Here is a 15,813-nt window from a genome sequence, read left to right on the forward strand (position 1 = left end):
GAGATTGTCCAGACTGAAGGGTCAGGAACTCCGTTTATCCAGCCCTATTCCCACTCCTCCAGAGCTCCTCCATCCAGCCAAGACTGCTGCCTTTCCAACAGCCCTGCCTGTGCTCTCCCCTTGAAGAAGGAAGGGATGATGATTTAGCATCTGGAATATTCCCTCTCCCTTTGCTTGCCACAAAACCAGCTTTCATCCCAAGTCTGCATTCCCACCTGAGGAGTGACTCCCCCATTTCTGGCACCATTCCTTTTCCACATGACCTCATCAGTTCCTGCCTCCCTGGTCCCCTCCCTCTGCATCAGTGTGAGCCAGACTGCGACTTCAGCCTCAGAATTCCCAGATATTCCCAGCTGAGAGGGAGGGAGGGCAGGCAGAGGGCTTCCCAAGGCTTGGCAGGTGTGTTGTTCAGAGCTGCTTCACGCCTAAAACCACTCTGAGCTCAGGGACCCAGCTCTGAAATAAAGGAAAAACCCCAAACTGAGCCGTGAGCTGTTTGAATGTAAAACCACAAAGTGTGTGAGGCATCATTTTGTGATCCCACTGCTGCTCCTGAGGGATTTGGTCATTCCTAATTCCTGATTAGAGCCAAGGATGCTTGGCTGATAGCAGCTCAGCTTCCCTGGAAACTGAGAGCCAGGGGTCCTTCCACGTCCTTCAGGATGGAGGGAATGCCGACGTGTTCGTGGTAAAACAATGTTTTAATAAACAGCAGCATAAAATAATCAGTGTTTAATATCATCTCTGGCACGTGAAATACAAAAATGCACATATCTCAGTTATAAAATAGCCTTTGTTATTACATTTTTTTTCCATGCTTGCCTAATTGAAATGCCCGTAATTAATAACTCAATCATCAAGTAATACAGTGATTAAACGCATGCAGTGAAAACAAAGAAAGATATTTGTATAAGGTAGTGGCTGGGTATCACCAATAATATATTTCAGGAACATCTACATCAGGGTAAAAATCAAAAGAAACAGCCCCAAGATATAAAATGCAGAGATGTATTTTCACTTCTGCTGTACAAAAACATCATCACACTTTTGTGCAAAAAAAGATAAAAATAAAGTCCTATTATACAACATTGTCAACTGAGCAAAAAGATTGGTTTTTTGTGGACAACAAAAATATTATTCAGTACAAAAAAAGAGTCTGTGGAAAATGTACCGTACACAGCACGTGTGTAACTCATTAAAGTGGTTTCAAATGAAGAATCTCGATTGGTTCTACCTGAATGGGTTTTTTAATGACACAAATGGTGCATTTCTAAGTGGAAAATCAGCACTAATTCACATTATTAGACACGATTGCTATCGATGGATTTGCTGCCTGATGGAATGTGAGCCTCCCTTTTTCCAGGGCTGCTGGAGTCAGAGTCACTGAAATGACACAATAAATATTCCTGGGAAAGCTGATTGTCATCTCTAAAACTGTGGTTTGGCGCTTTTCCATTACACAGTTGCATAGCAACAAAAGGATATAAAATTCCTGCTTGAGCGTCTAGATCATGAAATGTTATCTTTGAAGAAGTGGATTCAGGTTCTGAAATTAAAGCCCTTTAATTTCATTTCCTTTAAGGCAATTCCTTAAGAGCTCCAGCTGTCCTTAGCAGCCAGCAGCAGATGAGGTTTGTAGACTGCAAGCTGATAACTCCAGCATTTGTGCTGTCACATAAATGACATTTTTTGGTACGAATCTGAGCTCACACTCCCAACCGAACCAAAGACCAAAATCCCACCTGCAGTAATCGATTCAGCTCTCAGATCATACATTTGAAACACAATCCTCCACCGCAACATTTACAAATATTTTCCCTATTGGCACTGAAATTGCACACCCAGATCTCCGAATCTTTGCATCTCCTAAAAAAAGAGACAAATATTAAAATACGGCTTTCGGTATTAAAAAAAAGTTCCCGTGATTCAAACCACGCTTCGAAAAGCTGTGAAAAAGCATCGGCTAAAACGTTTTTATTTTTAAAAAACCCCTCAGATTCCCTCTGCCCCTCGGTGGCACCTGGGGAACGGTGGCCAAGGCTGGGGATTCCCACGGCGAGGATCCGTCTGGCTGCGCCCGCCCATCCTGGCGAGCAGTGAAACTTCACAGAAGACACTTTGCTGCGATGTCTGTCCCACAACCAGAAAAGGACCTTCAATAAAACATCTGAATAGAAAAAAAAACAACCCCCATCTCTCCTGCCCCTCCCGAGTCCGAAGGGTTCTATGTACAAAGGCCGGGCGTATTTACAACTCCGCCGAGATCACCGAGTCGTTGGGTCCGTGCACGCTGGAGTCCCCCAGCAGGGAGGGCTGCTTGGAGTCCATTTTGTAGGGTTTTTGAGTTTTATTGCCGAACACCGGCACGCCCATGCCCGCCGGGTGGCTGGGAATGGCCATATGGGACAGCAAGGGAATGTTGGCCTCCTGGTTGGAGCCCGACGAGGGCAGGCTGGTGACGTGGCCCGTGCTGGTGGAGCCGCTGGCGCTGCTGGGCGAGCGGCTCTTGGGAGGGGGGCAGTGCTGGATCACCCTGGGGGCGGCCTGCGGGGCGTAGTGGGGCGCGGGGAAGGCGGCGTAGCCCGGCGGGATGGGGTACCCGTTGATGGGGATGTAGCGCTGGTTCTGCGCCAGCGGCGGCCCCATGAACCCCGCCAGCTGGCCCTGGGGGATGCCCTGCGCCGGGAACATGTAGTTGGGGTACCTGGGGTTGCTGAGGTTGCTGACGGGGCTGGCGCTCAGCGAGGTGGTCTGCGTGGTGGCGTTGCCGCCCGAGGGGGTGGTGGAGCTGGTGTGGCTGGAGAGGCCCTCCCAGGAGCGCAGGCGCGCGTGGATCTCCTTGAAGCGCGGCCGGCGGGAGGGCAGGTCGTGCCAGCACTCCGTCATCAGGCCGTACACCCTGGGGGGACAGTCCTCGGAGCACGGCAGCAGCTGGCGCTTCCGGATCATCTCGATGACCTCCTGGTTGCTGAAGCCGTAGTAGGGCTGAAGGCCGAAGCTGAATATTTCCCACAAAACCACCCCGAAGGACCAAATGTCGGAGTCGGAGGAGAACTTGCCGTACATGATGGCCTCGGGGGGCATCCAGCGGATGGGCAGCAGGGACTTGTTCTGCACCCTGTAGTAATCGGCCGAGTAGATCTCCCTGGAGAGCCCCAGGTCGGAGATCTTCACGTGGAGCTGCTCCCCGATCAGGATGTTGCGGGCGGCCAGGTCCTTGTGCACGAAGAAGTGCCCGGCCAGGTACTCCATGCCGGCGGCGATCTGCACGGCGATGTGCAGGAAGTCCCCGTGGTCCAGGCTGGACTTGACCGTGCCGTCCTCGTCGCTGCTGCAGCCCACGTCCGAGTGGGGCGAGCGCATCACCAGGAACTCGTGCAGGTCGCCCTGGTTGGTGTACTCGAACAGGAGGCACACGGGCTGCTCCTGCGTCACCACGCCCAGCAGGCACACGATGTTGGGGTGGTGCAGCTCGGCCATCAGCGACGCTTCCTGCTGGAATTCCGCCCACTGCTGAGGGTTGTTGAAGTCCTTGAGGGTCTTGATGGCCACCAGCTGGGCGTGGTCCATGCCCGGCAGGTAGAGGTGGCCCTTGTAGATCTTGCCAAAAGCGCACTCCCCCAGCTCCTCCATGAAGCGGACGGCGGAGAGGGGCAGCTCCTTGGCTTTGCTCTGTGAGAGAAACACCAGGAACAGGTCAGGACTGAAAACAGCCTTTTCACGGTGAAACCTCTCAGGATGTGTGGGAGCCAAGGAGGTGGACTCAGGAGCAGTGGTCCCACTGGTGGCAGGCACAGCCCGAGGGACGCCGGGATCCAAATGGGATCACCAGGATCCAAACAGGATCACCACAATCCAAACGGGATCACCAGAATTCAAACGGGATCACCAGGATCCAAATGAGATCACCAGGATCCAAATGGGATCACCACGATCCAAATGGAATCACCACAATCCAAACGGGATCAACACGATCCAAATGGGATCACCAGGACCCAAACGGGATCACCCCAATCCAAATGGGATCACCAGGATCCAAATGGGATCACCAGGATCCAAGCAGGATCACCAGGATCCAAATGGGATCACCACGATCCAAATGGGATCACCAGGATCCAAGCAGGATCACCACAATCCAAACGGGATCACCAGGATCCAAACGGGATCACCGGGATCCAAACGGGATCACCACGATCCAAACGGGATCACCGGGATCCAAATGGGATCACCACGATCCAAACGGGATCACCAGGATCCAAGCGGGATCACCACAATCCAAGCGGGATCACCGGGATCCAAACGGGATCACCGGGATCCAAACGGGATCACCACAATCCAAGCGGGATCACCACGATCCAAACGGGATCACCACAATCCAAGCGGGATCACCAGGATCCAAATGGGATCACAAGGATCCAAGCGGGATCACCGGGATCCAAACGGGATCACCAGGATCCAAGCAGGATCACCAGGATCCAAGCAGGATCACCACGCTCCCAAAGGTAACAGAAAGAATTCCCTCCCATCCTCTCCCCAAGGTCAGCTACAACAAGAACTGGACCCAAATATACTCAGGAGCCATCAGCATCTCGGCACTTGGCCTTGGGCATTTCTGTACTTCCATTGAATGTGACTAATTTCAGGAATTGAGGCAATTCCCGTGCTCTAAGAGGTCCATGCTGAAGTGTTCTCTGGGCCAGGCCCTGGAGTTTCAGCAGGAAAAAAATTATTTTGTTTTAAAAACCGTGTCCTTGTAGCCAATTCTCCCTTGAGTTTGCTGTTAACCCTTCCAGGTACAGCAGAGTCTGTTTCTGTTCCCACTTTTCTGTTCCATCCTGGAACTCTGACAGTGAGTTTCTCAAAGGAGAAAGGCAAACCTTTTAAACATTTATTGCCCTTTGGTGTGCAGATATTCACTCCTGGGCCATAAAGAACCTGCACTATTCCCAACTTCCACTTGTGCTTGTAACACCCAAACCCACTCATTTAGGGCCCTCAGTAAATCCACAGGTAGTAATTTAAGGTTAATGAGTTTGGGATCTAGGTTCTGTAAATTAGTGTAAACATTGGCATTTGCATTCCTGAAATCATGCAAGGCCAGCTTTCCAGAGGCAGTGTGGGAAAAAAACCTGACATTTCAACTAATCATAGAAACAAGCAGTTTTTGCATGAATTAATTCTAATTGTATTGACCACTTATGACTTTATACAAACACTGCATTAATAATGATAATAATAACAATAATAATAATAATAATAAAGCCATTTAAGCAGGCAGCCCAGTAGACTGCACAGTGATGGCAGGAAATTAGCTATATTGTTGAGGAACAGATGGTTTATATTACCCAAATCCTTTAGGCTAAAACTTGTTTAGGTCTGGCATATTGTAAATTATATTTTAGTAATGAAAGTGAAATGACCTCTGTCTGACCTGAGCCTGGGTCCGTCTGTTTGAACCAACAGAGTGGAAAACTGGGGGAAGAAAATGAAGTCATAAAGTTTTGGCAGGAAGGGCTCATTTGGAGGGGAGGAGTTGTAAATCTGCTCAGCTTTTGTTTGACAAGTGTTTGTCACACACGGGTGTCCAACATGTAGGGAAGTGTAAAATACACAAAAGGCAGCAGGTCAGGAGAAAGGGAGAGGGAAATCACCCCTTCCATCTCTTCTTCAGCTCCAGGACAAGATGTCCCTAATTTATTATATTTTGAAGGCAATTAAAACCCCTTAAAACTGGAGGAAATGCTAACATTCCTATTTATCCAAGCAAACAACTGCCTCAGTGGGAGCTCAAAGCTTAAATGTGTTTTCACCCAAAGCTGACATCAATTTTCAAAATAAGATTCCACTTCCTTTCCTCGAAAATATTGTTTGAAAGGCAATCAAAACACTGGAGACAGGGAGAGCTGGCTTTCCCAGTGGGAAAATCCTGAATTAGCATAAATAAAATGAAAATATTCCTGCAGCACATGACTTGCAAATTGAAAGGAATGAGAATGGTCGATATCTGCAAACATTTCCAGGAATTTCTGCTTGCCTGTGCTGTGAGTGCCAGCAGGAAAGGTGGGAATTGCATCCTCAATAAAAGAATGCTGGCATTCCCATTATCTTCAGGATTGAACCCCAAATTCCCAGCAGAACAGGGAGCAAGAGGCAACCCCAAATTTAACAAAATATTCCAGGAGATTGGATGCAAGGTGCAGTTTGGACACTGACTTTTTAAAATGTTTTTTTACTGTTACCAGCATTTTGAGCTAAAATCACTCCAAGCTTTACAGGAAAGCTGGAATTGGGAACTTCCAAGGAAAATGAAGATAAATTCACCAGGCCAATGTGTGTGGGATGGAGATGGAAGTTTTCACTCTAAAAGAACAAAGCCCACCAAATTCCAAATGAGCAAAGCCCATCAAGTTCTTGAAGAACCATAAAATCTCCTGAGTTGGAAGGGACTCCTGAGGATCAGGAGCCTTGGCATGGTGTGGAACTCAAGGGAAATGCTCTTCCAGGGCATTCCTGTGCCTGTGGATGGCAGGAGGCACCTCCAGCCCTGCCCTGGGGGCCACAGCCAGGCCTGCACCAGGAAATAGGAGCACAAAGTTGGTCACACTTCAATCAAAATGATTTTTAAAATTCTAAAACTCTTCCTGAACGTGGGGCTGTGCTGAAGCCAAACAGGAGCAGCAGGAGCTGTGCTGCTTTGAGGCTGCTTTGGACATTTCTGCTTTTAGCTGAGGGAGTGGGGAAGCCTGAAAACCCAAGGAACAAATCTTTCCCAAGGTGATTTTAGCTGAGTGAAAGGTGACAGATGAACTGAGCAGAGCCATGAAAAGCTCTCCTGAGGAAATGCTGAATCCCATCTTTACCTGCATTACCCTCTCACTTAGATCAGGTGTTTTGGAGATGCTTCAGGAAGGGCTTTCTTGCTTTATCCCACAAAAACTCCATCATTTCTCCAGAGACACCGACACACAGGAATTCCCCCCTTGGTCCAGCACACGCTGCTGCTGCTGAGAAAACCCTCACAGGAATCAATCCCAGGCTGGAAACCCCCTGAAGAGCTCAGTGCTGGGTTGTTTGAGCAGAAATGAGGGTTTACCTTTGGTTTGTAGGCGTTGAGCATGGACATCTCCACGTTCTGCCCCCGGACGTGCTTGGGCTGCCTCTGCACTGGAGGGGACGAGGATTTCTGGTTGTTCCGACAGATGCAGATGAAGAAGAACAGCAAGGCTATGGCCAGGGGAATGGTGACACTTGGCACCAGGATGTACAGGATTTCCATTTTGTTCTTTTCCTTGGAATCCTTGTAATCTGGTTCAGAAAGGAAAAAAAAAAAAAAACCCACAAGGAATGAAGCAGCCCACGGAGTTGAACACGTCCCTGGATCAACTAAAAGTGTTAAAAAGAATAAAACATCCTTTTTCTCTTGCTGAAATCCACCTTGAATGTTTTATTTAATTAATATTAAGAGGAAAAGTTCTTTTGTGGAGGAACAGTTCTGTGAGGACACACAGGAGCAGCCCCTGCCAGGTCAGACCTGCTGATGAGCAGGAAGCAGTGGAATGCTGTGACATGGAATGGGCTGAAATGAAGTCATGGCCTAACACAGAAAAGGGAATTTCTAAAACACCTTATGGAAGGACCTCCTGGGAGGTGCCCCTTCCCATGGCAGGGAGCTGGAACTAAATGATTTTTAAGGTCCCTTCCAAGCCAGAGCATTCTGTGATTCCTAGAAAAGCTCTGGTGGGAATTCATCTCCTTATTTTGTGTCTTGGTTTGAGACAATTTAAAGGAGAACACTGTGGATTGAGCTGCTTCCCTCTAAAGGTTCAACCAACCCCTTTCCAGCAAAAAGGAAGGGTGCAAGCAGATGGAAGTGAAAGGAGAACAGTTCAGTACAAGCAGAACCAGGCAAGCAGAGTGAGGTGCCAGGAAAGCTGGAGCAGGGATAAAAGGGAGGAATCTGAAAAGTTGGGAAGGAGGATGGTGTAGCACAGCCCAAAGGCTCCCTGCAAGCCCTGCTCTCTCTCAGAGCTCTTCCCAGGGCATTTGGGAAATATTTTGGATCCCTCCTTGCCACTGCCTAGGATGCCAGCACTGCATCCCCAGGCTGGGAGATGTGGGAGAGGGGAGAGGCTTTGGGAGGAGCTCAGGCAGCTCTGTGGGGGTGACAGGGACAGATCCCAAATCCTGAGAGCCCCAGGGACAGATCCCAAATCCTGAGAGCCCCAGGGACAGGGACAGATCCCAAATCCTGAGAGCCCCAGGGACAGGGACAGATCCCCATCCTGAGAGCCCCAGGGACAGGGACAGATCCCAAGAGCCCCAGGGAGAGGGACAGATCCCAAATCCCGAGAGCCCCAGGGACAGGAACAGATTCCCTATCCCGAGTATCCTGGGCACAGGGACAGGGACAGATCCCCCATCCCGAGTGTCCCAGGGACAAGGACAGTGACAAGGACAGATCCCCCTCCTGAGTGGCCTGGGCAGGGGACACAGAGCCTGCCCTGCTCTGCCATTTCCCAGGAGCATTCCCAGGGTTTAGGGTGGAATTAGACCCGGATTAACGCGCTCACTCCAGGGGGCTGGAGGATCCCTGGAGCCCAGGCTGGCCTGGCTGTTTCCAGGGGACTTGGGAATGCCTGGGGCTGCCTGGGGGACTCTGGGAGAACAGGGAATGTTTTATTATCCCTGCAGGGTCACTGCAGTTTGTTTGTCTGTGTTTTCCAGGCTGGATTTGTACAAGTGCTTAGCGGCCCACACAGATCTCTTTTATGCACTTCATTAAACATGAACTTGATCTGAAGCTTGGGCTCGACTCAAATTGTGACAGAGGCAAAGTTCAAATGGTTCTGGATGTCACTTTGCATAACCCCTCTCCTCTTTCAGCTCACTCTGTCCTCTGCTCCCCCCACGTCCTCTCTGATCATTCCTTTCAGATTAAGTTGTGCCATCTGGTTTTTAATTGAGAGGAGAGGTAGCCCAAATATTCCTACAGCCTTTGGGAGACGGGAGAGGACTAAAGCACCACCCCCATGGCATTTTCCCTGTTCCCAGAGAGGCAGGGATTCACACACTGCCCTTCCCAACCTTCTTAGGCTGGGCTTTGCTAAGCCTCATGCTCAAATTAACCCGTGTTTCACATCTTTCTGCAGTCAGGTTGACAAACTTGGATGAAACAAATCTCTCACAGCTTGTGAGATACAGTTGAAGAAAGGAAAAGAAAGCAGCAGCACGAGGCAGAGGGAGACCTGGGCACCAGTTCATCACCTGAGCTATTCCAGTCAAAGGCAATTATTATTCTTATTAAGTAGCAGCCCCCGCCGTGAAGCCTCATTAGGTTAATGAGCTTCTTGCGAGCCACCCTAATTAAATCCATTTCCCATCTAGGCATGTCCTGGTGAGGCAGAGTGCACAATGCTGATTAAAACAGGCCTGAAATGGCTCTTTCAGCCAGTGCAAAACCAGCAGAATGCGAGTCCCACACAGCATTCTGGTTTTAATATGCAGATTAGCACTTAACAATTCAATTACTGCTCACCTGATCCAGCTCTGCTTGTATTTAGAATAATAAAGCCACAGAACAACCATTTAAGGCAGCAGTGAGAGGTTGTGGCAATTAAAAACTTTGTCAGGAATTCTCCAGCCCAGCCTATCTCAGTTATTATCAAGCAAAGCTTGAAAATCAGAGAGTTTGGTTCCAAAAAGAGCCCTGGTATTCCAGATCAAAAGGCTGAGCCAGGTCTGGCACCCCAGAGCTCATGGAGAGGGGACTGGCACAGGAATCTTCAGGATAGGTTTTTGTTATTTCTGTTGAAATTACAGCAGAAGAGGTACAGGGCTCAAAAAGTGTGGGGAAAATCACAGAATTCTTGGAAAAGCCCTCAGAGATCAGCAAGTCCAACACAGCTCGGGCCTTGTTTCAAAAATAAAGGTGACACTGCCAGGTCCTCTAAAATGGATTTGAAATTTGTGTTGCTAGAACTGCCCTGGCTGCATTTTGGGTTTGCAAAATGAACAAAAAAGGAGATTCAGCTCTCATTTGATTCTGCTTTTCAGAGACCTGCGGGGAAGTGAATGGAAGACCTGAACAAATGGGCCCTAATTGTTTTATCTGCATGTAGAAATAACAATATTGATAACAGGCCAAGAAAAAAACCACAGCTATTTGCATGGACATGCCAGAAATCCACCCAGAAATGTTGTGGAAATTCAAAGTTTCACACCAAATTTGATGCTGCCTCCAAGTTGTCACAGTAACATTTACCTTTCCCCTCGGAAACAAGATACCTTTGATGTTCCTGCTCCAGAGCCAGAACCAAATTACATTTTTTCTGGTTATGGTTATGAACATTCCTGCAGGGAGACATGTTCTGAGTCTGCTCCAAAGTCTTTTTCAATTAATGGAAAGATAGGAATGGATGCCAAAATGGGATCTAAATCATGTTCTTACTGAAAGGGTAGATCAGGGGAAGGCAGATAGTCTGGGCTCTATCATGTGCATCTCAAAGCCTCTCCCTGTTTTTGGGGCCCCCACAAGAAGAAAGCCATGGAGGGGCTGGAGCATGGCCAGGGAAGGGAATGGAGCTGGGGAAGGGTCTGGAGCCCCAGGAGGTGCTGAGGGAGCTGGGCAGGGGCTCAGGCTGGAGCAGAGGAGGCTCAGGGGGCCCTTGTGGCTCTGCACAGCTCCTGCCAGGAGGGGACAGCCGGGGGGTCGGGCTGGGAACAGGGAACAGGGACAGGAGCAGAGGGAACGGCCTTGAGTTACACCAGAGGAAACTTTGATTAGAGGGAAAATTTCTTCACTGAAAGAGTTCTTCAGCCCTGGCACAGCTGCCCAGGGCAGTGGTGGGGTCTTAAAAGGGACTGTAAAAGACATTTAAATGTGTGGATGTGGCACTTGGGGACGTGGGGCAGTGGTGGCCTTGGCAGGGCTGGGGATGGTTGGACTCCATGACCCTGGAGGGCTTTTCCAACCTAAACAATTCCATGTTTCTATGATTTAATTTGGCCTAAGGAGTTGTATTGATTGGAACACCAACCTGGAAAGTCAGGAACACCTGAGCTGACAGTGCACAGCCATTCCCTAGGAAACTTTTCTCATGCCACCACTTTGTCACTGCAGAGGCAGCAAGTGCTCAAAGGTGTCCTGGGAGCAGGGCCAGCCAGCCTTTCCTACAGGAACTCACCAAAGACACTTTGTGCACCAAACTGATGCCTCAGGTTTGGCTTTTCTAGTTTCACATTCTGTGCTGCTTCAGTGTGTGGGTCTGGGATTCATATTATGGGATGGTGAGCTCTCTGCACAGAGCAGGGAGACAAAACAATTCCTGCTCCAGCTGGGCACAAAGGACAAATTACCCAAATCTCAGCCCCAGAGCACAAACCCTGAGGGCTGGAGAGAGAAAAACAAGGGTGGGGCTGCAGGGGCTAAAGCTGGGATGAGACAATGAACTGCAAGGTGCAAATGGAGCAGAACTGATCCCAGGGAGAGACCCCGTGCCCTGCTGGGCATTTTGGGGCCATTTTGGTTCATCTTGGGTGCAGCCCTGGCTGGGCTCTGGTGCTGCCCCAGGTGGGTGCATGGAGGAGATCCTTTGGATAAATCCCTGCTTTATTCTGGAGCTCTGCCCAGCCTCTGCTCTGGGGCAGCCTGCACAAGGCATCCAAACCCTTCCCAAAGCTTTCCCCCAGCTCCAGCCCTCCCAGGGTCAGGCATTACCACAGGCTGGGACATCGCAGAGCTCCGACTTGAGGTTCTCATCCAAGGTGAAGCACCACGGGGCGTCCTTCTGGTTGCCAGGGTTCCTGCAGTAGGAGTGGCCCCCGTTGAGCTCGGGGTACCTGGCAGCAGTGAAGGTGTGGGTGTGGGGGTACTGCGAGTTCCAGGGCTGGCACTGCCGCCCCGAGCGCGTCACGCTCACCGTGCCCCGGTAATCCACGCCCGTGCTGTTGTAGCACCTGTGATCTGCAAGGACAACAAAACACAGAGCCACTCTTCGTTTGTGAGCCTGTGAAGGATGCACAAGGCAAGATGTATTCTATTTGCCATCTGTATGGCAGTTGTCTTCTATTAATAGGGCAGTTTTCTCTTACACACCCTTCTCTTACACACACTTATCTCTTACACACCCAATCCTTCCTCTGGGGGGACACCTGCTGATAAGAGACCATTGAATGTCCCTGCATGGCTGATAAGAGCTACAGCATCCCATTGGGAGATGTGAGCCCAGGGGGAGGAGCCAAGCATTCCTGCCTGGATATAATCTGGAGATTCTGGAACACCAGCACGGCTTCTGCACTGCATTCCCAGAGGAGCAGCAGCTGCCTCTGCCCCTGGATCTTCAGAGGCAGACTGCACCTTTCTCCAGGATCCCTGCTCCAGCAGAACCACCCCTGGCACTGCAGGAGGGCTGAGCCACAATTCCAATGGGATTTCTCCAGGATCCCTGCTCCAGCAGAACCACCCCTGGCACTGTAGGAGGGCTGCAGCCACAATTCCAATGGCCCTTCTGCCAGCACCCTGACCCACAGGGTGTCAGGTTGAGTTCTGGCTCTGTCAGTGTTGGTTTAGTTCACTGCATTGTATATTTTATCCTTTATTTTCTTCCCCATTACAGAACTGTTATTCCTGCTCCCATATTTTTTGCCTGAGAGCCCCTAATTTCAAATTCATAGCAATTCAGAGGTGGGGGGTTCACATTCTCCATTCCAGGGGAGGCTCCTGCCCTCCCTGGCAGCCACCTGTCTCTCCAAACCCAGGCAGGATGGCACAGCAGGCCCTGGCACTCACTCTTGTTGATGGGGTCGGCCATGGGAATGCCGATGCGGATGCAGTTGACGGCCTCGGGGCTGTCGGGCTGGGGCAGATCCTCGCAGTTGGGCAGCTTGAGCCTCATCAGGATCATGGGGTTGGACCTGGCAAAGATGTACTCTGTCTGGCACAGCACGTTCTCCAGGATCTCACACTCGTCCCGGCACAGGTCCCGCGGCTTGGGGGCCGAGGAGGTCTCGTCGCAGTAGGGGAAGGCGTAGTGGCACAGCGAGGGGATGGCGAACTGGGAGCACTTGTCCGACAGGTGGCTGGAGGTGCCGATCATGGTGAAGGCAGCTGGAAAAAACACACCAGGGTCTGGCTTGGGAACCTTTCCCCTGGGCTTCCCAGAAAAAACCTCGCTCCCCACTGCAGCTGGGCAGGTGAGGAACAGGAATGCACAGCACTAATTACACTGGAAGTTATTAACCGTGCTGATTTCACTGACAAGGAAAATACATCAGGTTTTCATCACGGGATTAATGCTAAGCTCGTTACCCAGCCCCCAAACACAATCATCCCTTTAATTATTCCTTTTTTTCCTCCCAAATAACTTAGAATAATTTACAAATTCGTATGATATTTGTAAGCTAAACAGGTAACCCCCAAATTCCTGCCCTGGTTCCTTTATGGAAGGTGACAATCCCAATACAATCCCAAATAACTTTTCAAACGAAATGCTGGAAGATTATGAACTGGTGGCTGCACATTGCCTTTCTTGGGGAAATGAAGCCTTTTTTGCAATGCTGACAGTGTTTAGAGACAAAAGGAAAAGAGAAATTTGGGATATTCTGACAGCTAGGAAAAAAAAATCTGAATATAAAGATGATTACCAGGGCTAGGATCAGACCAAGTTAATTTATATTAAAAAAAGAGAGTATCATGGTATCTATGATATCTATGAATTCAGCAACCCCATCAGCATCCCACAAAAATAATGGCAACTGGTTCTCCCCTAAATCCAAAGGAATAATATTCCTTGCTGGATTATTTATAATACTGCTTGCTGGATTATTTATGCAGCCTTTCCCAGCACCTAAATTATTCCAGCCATATAAAATCAACTAAAGTTTGTCTCCTTTTGCTTTCAAAACCTGCTGGGGTAACAGCAGCACTGAGTCTCCCAGAAGCTGTAAACACACAGTCCCATCTCCCTGAAAAATCTTTTTTTCCAGGTGTTTTGGGAGGAGCTGGAGGAGCAGAGACCCCCAGACGAACTCCTAGCAAGAGGGAATAAAGCAAAGCAAAACAACATCGCTGTTTATAAAACTCCAGTAGCTTTTTGGGAGCAGAGAGCTGGGTGGGGAAGCAGCCAAGGTGTTGTTACCCACCTGTAATCTGATTTTCTATCTCCCCCTGCATGTGCAGGGACTCCATGTAGATGGTTCTGTTGCCAATGAAGCGGGCGCAGGCGATGCCCCTGTAGGGCTGGCAAAACCCATCCTCCTCATACTCATCCCTGAAACCAGCCAGAAACACAAAAAGGTGACTGCAAAATGTTAAAAACAATTAGGATTATTTCCTTTCTTCAACAAGATCTTGAATATTTGTTTGTTTAAATAGACTCCTTTCATCTGCCTGGTAAAAAGTGGCATTTCAGCTTGGCCAAAATACACATTAATGTTGTATGAAATGAGTGCTTTTAAGGCTCTGCTCAGAAATACACCCAGCCTTGATTAGAAGAGAAATATAAACTGCCTGGAAAAATAGGATTGATGTTTATTTAAAGCAGCTAACACATAGTTTTCTATTTTTGAACCAAGCTTTTGCTTAATATTGATAAACACAGCAGGAAGAGTCATGCAGGCAGAATTTAAAGTGTATATAAAAAATCCAAGCTCTGCCAGCACCGATACCCTGGAAATGGGAAATGTTTGCTCAGCCTTCCGTGTGTGGCAACATTTAGTGCTAAAACAGAACCAAAACTGAGACAGGAACTCTACAGACACATTTCTTTCATCTGGTGCTTTCTTTTAGGCAAAATAGGAGACATTTAATCCAGAAATCCAGACGGGAAATTATTTGCCAATGCTCTTCAAACAAAACAAAGCAAGGAAATTGCTGGAGACCCTGGGTATTTTGAATATTCAGCACTGAACAGGAGTTTAGTGGGGTGTTGAGGAAGGCTCTGAGTACATGATCCCTGAAATCCCAACTGCATGAATCAGCCCTTTCAGTTCCTTCCTTTAGGATCCACTTGAAGATACTTTGCACTGAGATTTTTGGGGTGAACTTTCTGGACGGACACCTCGGCTCTGCTTGAGCTCCCAGCAAAAATGAGGAGCTTAATGAAAATTTGCTGATATTTTCTTTTGTTATTCCTGCCCAGCCATGGCTCTCAAACTGGGATAAATGATACTGCAATATCCCTGGGGATGATGACAGCCGGGTAGGGAACAGGTTCCTTCCTTTGTGTGCAGAATTCTCCCTCCCCCAGACTCCAAAAACCCAACAGCGGAATCACACCGCGCCTTAATAAGGGAAAAATCAGAGCTTTTTTTTTAATCAACTCCGCCATTAAGTTTAACAAAAGCCACTTTCATCCCCTCCCGAAGACCTTGGCTGTGAGAGTTTGGAAATGCAAATCCCGTGGGGGCTCTTTGAAGCCGCCCGTTCTTTGTGCGCTGCGCGGGGGCAGCGCCGCTCCCGCTCCGCTCCGCGTCCCCGCGGCCGGGGCAGCTAATGGGATTAACGGGGACAAGCGCTGGGATCACCCCCCAGGACACCCCGAACACCCCCCGGGCTCCCCAGCAGCATCCCGGCATTCCCGCAGAGCTTCGGGGAGAAGCCAAACCCCGGGGATTAAGCGCGGTAATTTATGAGTGTGAAGGCGAGGGGTGGGAAAGGGATGGGAGAGATGGAAACGGGACAAGGAGGCTGGAGAGGGGCTGGGAACACAAACCCTGAGAGGAACCCCTGAGGGAGCTGGGGGTGCTCAGCCTGGAGAAAAGGAGACTCAGGGTGCCCTCATCACTCTGCACAGCTCCTGAAAGGTGCCTGTGCTC

At 49.4% G+C, this 15,813-nt stretch overlaps 1 protein-coding gene across 1 annotated transcript in view; it reads right to left on the bottom strand.

Annotated features, from left to right (window-relative positions):
* Positions 1–716: 716 nt before the first annotated feature.
* ROR1 (receptor tyrosine kinase like orphan receptor 1) overlaps positions 717–15,813 on the bottom strand; it is a 152,358-nt gene continuing 137,261 nt past the window's right edge. Inside the window, exons 5-9 of the mRNA XM_084211271.1 lie at positions 14,140–14,267; positions 12,788–13,105; positions 11,717–11,962; positions 7,094–7,305; positions 717–3,672 (exon numbers count right to left, since the gene is read on the bottom strand). Coding sequence (XP_084067397.1) covers positions 2,248–3,672; positions 7,094–7,305; positions 11,717–11,962; positions 12,788–13,105; positions 14,140–14,267 — 2,329 coding nt within the window. The 3' untranslated portion in view covers positions 717–2,247. The remainder of the gene's footprint in view (positions 3,673–7,093; positions 7,306–11,716; positions 11,963–12,787; positions 13,106–14,139; positions 14,268–15,813) is intronic.

Source organism: Fringilla coelebs (assembly GCF_963513975.1).
Source record: "Fringilla coelebs genome assembly, chromosome: 9".
In the NCBI taxonomy this organism is placed as follows: domain Eukaryota; kingdom Metazoa; phylum Chordata; class Aves; order Passeriformes; family Fringillidae; genus Fringilla; species Fringilla coelebs.